The sequence below is a fragment of the Lactuca saligna genome, chromosome 3, assembly GCF_052625555.1.
Source record: "Lactuca saligna cultivar CGN05327 chromosome 3, ASM5262555v1, whole genome shotgun sequence".
In the NCBI taxonomy this organism is placed as follows: Eukaryota; Viridiplantae; Streptophyta; class Magnoliopsida; order Asterales; family Asteraceae; genus Lactuca; species Lactuca saligna.
The window spans coordinates 210,232,702-210,240,000 of NC_136419.1; the positions used below are offsets into that span (position 1 = coordinate 210,232,702).

Consider the following 7,299-nt stretch of genomic DNA (forward strand, 5'->3'; position numbering starts at 1 on the left):
ATATCATCGGAAACTTCGCCGCCTCCGGCAACGACGTCGACCTCCGGTTGCATGATAGCTTCATTTTATTTACTTCTTTTTATAGTTTATTTTAGTACATTTCATTCGCATTTTAGTTAACTTCCATGCATATTTTCCCTTTTTGTTATTTTTATGACCATTTCGGCGTACTTTCTAGTTTCTTGAGCATTATTGCAGATTTTTCTTGGAAACTAGCGGGGCGGCACTCTTGGGAGGCGATTGGGCTTGAAGGGAATTGGAGATTTCATGCTTGATGGCTATGAAGGTGATTCATGGGGTGGACTTGTCAATTGCTTGAAGGCTTGGAAGAATTGAGCTTTAAATTTGAAAGATACGGGAGAATTCTTGAGTATGCAAGATCAATATTTGGGAGTTTGCGGAAGTTTTGAGTGATGTGGAAAGACAAATTGGGCTCAAATTGAAGAAACATTGAAGAAAAATGGGCTAGAAGCTGATTGGACTCGAACTAGGCCAATGGATTAGCTGTGGGGGCCCAAGACTTGAAGAAGCCCAAAAATTCCCGTCAGTACCTGCGGCCCGCGTAAGATTACCCGCGGCCCGCGTGGATTCTTGACAAGGGCAATTTTGGGATTTTGCTTAGAGCTCTATATTGGGAAGGTTGGTGTGCCTCTTTAGGATAATCTTGGAGGTCCGATTTTGAGCTTTTCTCTCTGGAGTTTGGAGCACTTTTGGAGGCCAAGAACACTTGAAGAACATCTTCTTTTCACCTCTTGAATCTTGTCAAATGTTTGGTACAATCTTATCTAACTTTGTTCATTTGAGTTTAGCCATGCTTGGCTAAACAAATCTTGGTTGACTTTTTGTTGAATCCTTTGAACTTTTGTTGGATGTTGAAGAATCTATGAACTTGTTCTTGAATCTTTATGGAAATGTTTTGTGTTTCATCATATTATCACTACTAGTATGTTTTTATTCATGAGTTTAAATATGTTTGTGGTGATTAGTTGGCTAATTTCTTGATTAAGTAAATGATCCTCAAATTAGCAAGCAACAAGTGATTTTTGTGTTGTTTTTGCTTCACACAATCATAAAAACATTTCCTCCAACATGGTGGTGAAAGCAATTGACTCCTCTTGGATTTGGTGATTTTTTGGTTCTTAATGCTAGTTGACTTTCACTAATTACATGCTATTTGGAATTAGTGACTTTGACTAAGGAAATTGTTATGAGCTTCTCTAGCCATTTCAACAATTAAGAAAAGTCTAGGTAATCTCAAGCTCCTTGGATTACTATAACCAAATTAAGGATTTAAATCAAAGTATTGCACTATTGGATTCTAATGATATGTTCATCAAAAGTCAAAGTGAGAAAACTTCAAGTCAACCATCTTTCCCTTATTGATTTTACATCAAATTCTTATTTTTGTTGCAATTGTCTATTTAAATCATAGTTAATTCTAGTTGTTTCGAGTATTTCAAAACATTAACCCCCCCCCCCCCATTTTATTTTTATTGTTATTTCACAAGTATTTTTACAAAGAGATTTTTCATAGAGTTATCAAATTGAACCAATCTCCATGGATTCGATCCCTTTACCACTATACACTATTTTAGTGTGTAATACTTAGGGTTACTATTTGTGTTGGCCTCGACAACCACCATTGCAGCAGGTAAGTTTTTTTCCCTTCCTGAAAATAGATTCTCATAAATAGATCGATTGTTTTTTCCCCTAAAAATATGGTTCATTTCATGGTCAAAACTGAGGATTGGACTGCGAGGAAGGCAGCAGCAGAGGCGGTGGAGAAGTTGGCTTTGGTGGAGACAAATTAGTTGCCGGAGTTCAAGGCTTTGTGCTTGAAAACATTTGAGGCAAAAAAGTTCGATAAGGTATAATACTAATCTATGAATCAAAATTAAGTGGTAATTATGTGGATTTTCGTTGAGTAATAATATTATTTTGTAGCTGAAAGCTGTAAGGGAGACGATGAATCAGATGATGGAAGCTTGGAATTTAATTCCAGATGTACTTGAGCAGGTATCACCAACCCGTTAATCACAATCTTCTAAAGGTATGAAGAACTATTCCTCTAAAATTTGAAATACATATATGCATGGTTCCTGAAAAACTAATACTTAGCAATAAGATCAGATCACCGCATCTCATTCATATATTTTGTTAAATTAAAATTGCGTTCCTGATCACAGTTTTTTCCACATAAATTCTTAACTTAGCATAAAATTAATTGAAAAAACTCTGATCAGTTAGTAAAAACTTTTCTAATCTTAGTTCCTACTCACTTGTAATCTATATACTTGTGTTTATGTATGTGATTTTTTGTTGATGATAATAATTATCCGAATTCCCAAAATGATGTAATTTCTGATTTGTGATATGACAGAAGAAGCTGTCAGTTATGTACGATATCCACTAAGAACACCTCAAACTGTTCATAAGTCAACTGGTTCTTCCACCAGCAGTACTACTCGTAGAAATTCATTCAAGAACAGCAACAGGAAAAGTGATCCTGCAATGTTTCGTAAGCTGGATCGGAAGAAGCCAAATGATCAGAAACTAAACATTGCAGTTTCTTTGCCTCCAATTCTTGTCTCTAACAATGAAGATCATCTCAAGCTTAAACCAATGACGAAACACGTCCTCTTCAATGAAATTTCAGATGAAAAAATTCACGAATCACTATATCATGAAGAAAGGTCAAGCTCTAAAGTTGCAGAGATCATTGACAGCTACAGTATCAACTTAATCCAACAAGAATCCGAGGACTTATATGTGATCCGCAATCAGCTTCTTCCAATCAAAACCCAACAGTCCAATTTATTCGATCTCCTCAAGGTAATTTCAGTTTCATTGTTACTTTAGAATTTAGATTAACCCAACCAATAAACTCTTTCTCATATCTCTGTTGCTCCAACCTAAATTACAGAAATATATTCGGAGCTCACAGAATGGGATATGATCATTGGAGTCTCGTGTACACAGACTCGAGTCAACACTTGATGAAATTTCATTTGATTTGGCAAAGTCAACCGGAAGAATCTCAAATCCCGAAACTACCCTCGGATACTAAAGCCTCTCCCGAATCAGAAGTGTAACTGTTATTCTTGGCTCTGATTTCTGCTTCTCCGGTTCTGAGGTAAATATTTTCATTATCGGCTTCTATGAATTTCTTATATACTTTTCTAATTATAGGTATTATGATTTTAGTAGTTAGTAGGAGGAAATGATTTCTATAGCTGGTAATTAATCTAATTTGTTGTTGCTTGGGTTGTGCAGGAATTAAACCGAAAACTCAAAGCCTATGAAAGGTGACCATACCTGTATTAGCAGCTAAAGAAACATTTCAAGTTCTGCAGTTTTATAACTCAAAAGTTGATGTTTTTTTGTTCATTATTAATTGAAGGTAGATACTTAATTGCAACATTTGAATGTCGAAACAATTAATGACCATTTTACCCTTTTTTCTGGAATTAAACTTAAATACAACTGACAATAAAATTAACCCTTAATTCATGTTTTTTTTTTTCATCATCTTAATGTATGCCTTATTTCACCTTTTTTGGTAGATAAAATTGCGGTCAAAGTCAACTAATTATATTGTTAAACTGATTGCTTTTTCGCTTTCCCACTTAAGGAGACATGGTCAAGACCTCCAATCTTTGCTAACTACGGATATGAACTTTTTGTGAGCCAGTTGAAGATATGTAGGGTTGCGTGGTGCGAAATACAAAATGGATGTCACAACTTTTTAAAATTTATGTTATAAATTGTTGGCAGGAACAATTAAGAGATGAAAAATTTAAGGCAAAATAAAGATGAAGATTCAGCTCAAGAAATGGTCAGAGTTATACAAAGAATAACCGAGTTACATGATAAGGTATTAATATATATATATATATATATATATATATATATATATATATATATATATATATATATATGTATGTATATAAATTGAAAAAAAAAAAACAAATGAAAACTTTTGCTGATATTCGTCATCTTCCAAATGCTTAAAGGTAGATTTGTATGACTATTATTGTTGATTTAGGTTATCGAGATTGCTTTTATTGGTAAGAATTAAAATTTTATTTAATTATATCTTTTTTTTTAATGAAAATTGGTCGAATTCAAACAATTATACAGTTTTTATTGTATTAATGTAAGTTATTGTAAGCTTTATTTTTTTAGATTTGGCAATTTATGCTTGGAGTGTCTTAGTGTGACATGACTTCCTTCCTTTCAATTCAACTTTTGACTATTTAGCCCCTGTTTTGTTGTTGCTACATATATTTTGTAAGTATACCGTGGGTTAGATGATGTTGCTATGTGGTAAGGAAATGCAAACCTTTGGCTTTTTCATTTCAAGATTTTCAATAATTTTTGTTCTCAACCCTTTGCTTTTTTGTTTCAAGATTTTCATATTTGCTACTTTTAAACAAATACATTACACATTTGCATCGACATTATTTCAAATAGTATAAAAAACTCATTTTTTATAATTTGAACTGATAGGGCTTCAAGTCCAACTTCAACCCCAAAGTTACTTTGAACCTTCGACTTTGAACTTTATAAAATATCACTTCCGTCCCTTCCATTTTCTAATTTTTCATCTCCGTAATACACATAATTTGATTTTCCTTGATAACTTTCGTTCGTAAAAATAATAATAATAATAATAATAATAATTTATACATGCTTATTTTTATAAGTCCGAGACGGTCAACATTTCAACATAAATTGAAAACTTTTGTTCGTTAATTTTAAAAAAAATACATTTCTCTTTATGTGTCAGAATAAATTTGAGTCTGTGTACATTTTACATAATGTTTTTTTTTAATAATTAGTTGTATTTGATTTTATATACGTTTCCTACATATAAGTCGGATTACATATATACGTTTTTTATTATTTAAACTTCTTTATTAACTTAAAGGGTTAACTCCAAGAAATAGCACATAAACTCATTCAAATGTGTATATCATAGTACCCTACTTTCATTTCTTCATATTATAGTATTACAACACTTATACTTTGAAAACTCCACATAGTATAGCGGTATTATCCAAATACAAAACAATTTTCAGTGATGCAAATAAGTAGATTTTTTGAAAATGCAATAAGAAGAAAAAAAATTGAAGCTACAATGCTATAATTAAATATATATTCTTCAAATGGGTAATTTTTTTTTTTTTTTGAAAAGTAAAATGCTATAATAAAAAGAAATGAAAGTAAGACGCTATAATAAACAAATAAATGGAAATACACCGTTATTTAAATAGGGATCCCATAATTAGATATCTTTCTAACCTCTCTGTTAAGTACCCTCCTTTCTCTCATGGCTTCAAAAGCCAATTCCGACACCTAAAAATCAATATATTCAACATAATTAGATGACACTTCTATACATGCCAGAATTAGCAAACATAATAGCATCCTACTTCCATTTCTTCTTATTCCAACATTGAATTTTTTATTTATTTATTTATTTATTTATTTATTTTTATTATTTTTTTTAAATCTTAATAGAACATTGTAAAAATCTACTACCTACTTATAGCATTGCACTTTCACTATTTATCTTACTATAACATTATACTTTGACAATATTCTAATAACTTAAAAATTCCAAAGTACAATGTTGTAATGAGAAAAAAAAAATTGTGCACGTACTTCTGATCGAAATTGTGATGCGTCCCTTTTTAGAAGCTCCTTGAGTATATCTTTCAACCCTGACACGATTAAAATAAATAAAGTTAAATGCAAGAAATAGCAATGTACTTTCATTAATTTGTTTAGGTAGATTTTGCAAAGTATAATGTCTGAATAAGAAACTTTTGAAATTACAAAATTTGTAATTGAAAAGAAATGGAATTATGTTGCTATTTTTTGTATTTAGTCATTTAAAAAAAAAGAATGTAATTAATAATTTCATACCGCCTGATTGTCTTTCGATCTTATAAGTTGAACTAATGACCCCCTGGATCTGCTTTCCGGTTTGTCTACAAATTTTTTTAAATAAAAAAAGAAAAAAAAAAGCCATGATAAGTCTATAAATAAAAGTTATATATATTTTTTTATTAAAAATACAAACCTAAGTTTTTTTCTTCCCCTTTTCAACTCTGATTCTGCACGCAATGTAAATTGCTGGAAAAAAAATATATCGATGTGGAAATTGTTATGATTTTTAAATGTTGATGTGTAAGTTAAAATTAGTGGTTAATAAAAGTTAATTGATTGAATGAAATATTTAAATGGTATAAATTACATTTTTGGTCCCATTTAAAACTGATTTTTTTTTCAATTTTGGTCCCTAAAAAACATTCTTCCAATTTTAGTCCTTATTCGAGGTTTTGGTATCTTTTTTATCCTTATTCCAGATAAAATGACTATATCTTTTGAACCAAAATTGCAAAAGCAAGATAGATTCAGGGACCAAAAATGTAACTTACTCTTTGAAATATGTTAAAATTAAGATTTAAGGAATAATATGAAAATATTTAATACAACAGCATAAATATAAGAATATATTTATATGTAATCGTGACATCATGAAAAACTTAAAACGTAATTATGAAACAGCTATTATGAATCAGAATGAACTTATATATTTTGTTATATCAAATACTTTTCACTTAAACATTTCACTAATTATTAATTTTAACTCGTTTACAAATTCGATTCACAAACATACAAAAGGTTTAAATGGTCATTTACCTTCGTTCATACTGTTTTTTTAATTAGCAAAATTAGGAAAAAATCTTTTTAAATTTATTAAAAAAATTATCTTTTTGAACACCTCCAGTTTTTGCCCTTCTGCTGTAATCTCTCTAACAGAGTCACGTAACTTCTGAGCTTTAGCAGTTGCTCTAGAAAGCATCGCCTGTTTACAAAAAGACATGAAATAGCAACGTACTTTCATTTATTGTTATTTTTTTATTTTTTATAATAATAATAAAAAAAAAAAGATATTTTGAAGATTTACATTTTTACCTCTTCACTTAGAAAAAGACGCAAGGTATTGTAGTATAAACCACGCCTTGTTCCTTAAGAATATCGAAATTAAATTCAGCAATTAAGGATTTAAAGTAAATAAATATTATAATTTATGAGCCTTACTTTTAGCAGATAGAAACCCCGAAGCAAAAACAACTCCACTTGTAGCAAATGGATGTGCAACAGCAAAGCAAAAGCTCTCTGAAACCCACCATTAATGTTAACAGCTTAATTTGAAGCCAAAAAATGGGAAATCAAACAGAAGAAAAGTCAATAATGACAATAATCAGCCATTAGCTTAACAAACCT

The 7,299-nt window shown here is 30.6% G+C and overlaps 1 protein-coding gene across 1 annotated transcript in view; it reads right to left on the reverse strand.

The window, feature by feature from the left end:
- Positions 1–5,144: 5,144 nt before the first annotated feature.
- The window catches only part of LOC145034133 (RGS1-HXK1-interacting protein 1-like), a 2,746-nt gene continuing 591 nt past the window's right edge, over positions 5,145–7,299 (reverse strand). The window contains exons 2-9 of the mRNA XM_078982510.1: positions 7,298–7,299; positions 7,114–7,191; positions 6,988–7,040; positions 6,794–6,877; positions 6,089–6,141; positions 5,932–5,996; positions 5,668–5,726; positions 5,145–5,358 (exon numbers count right to left, since the gene is read on the reverse strand). The exon at positions 7,298–7,299 is cut by the window's right edge and continues 65 nt beyond it. Coding sequence (XP_078838636.1) covers positions 5,269–5,358; positions 5,668–5,726; positions 5,932–5,996; positions 6,089–6,141; positions 6,794–6,877; positions 6,988–7,040; positions 7,114–7,191; positions 7,298–7,299 — 484 coding nt within the window. The 3' untranslated portion in view covers positions 5,145–5,268. The remainder of the gene's footprint in view (positions 5,359–5,667; positions 5,727–5,931; positions 5,997–6,088; positions 6,142–6,793; positions 6,878–6,987; positions 7,041–7,113; positions 7,192–7,297) is intronic.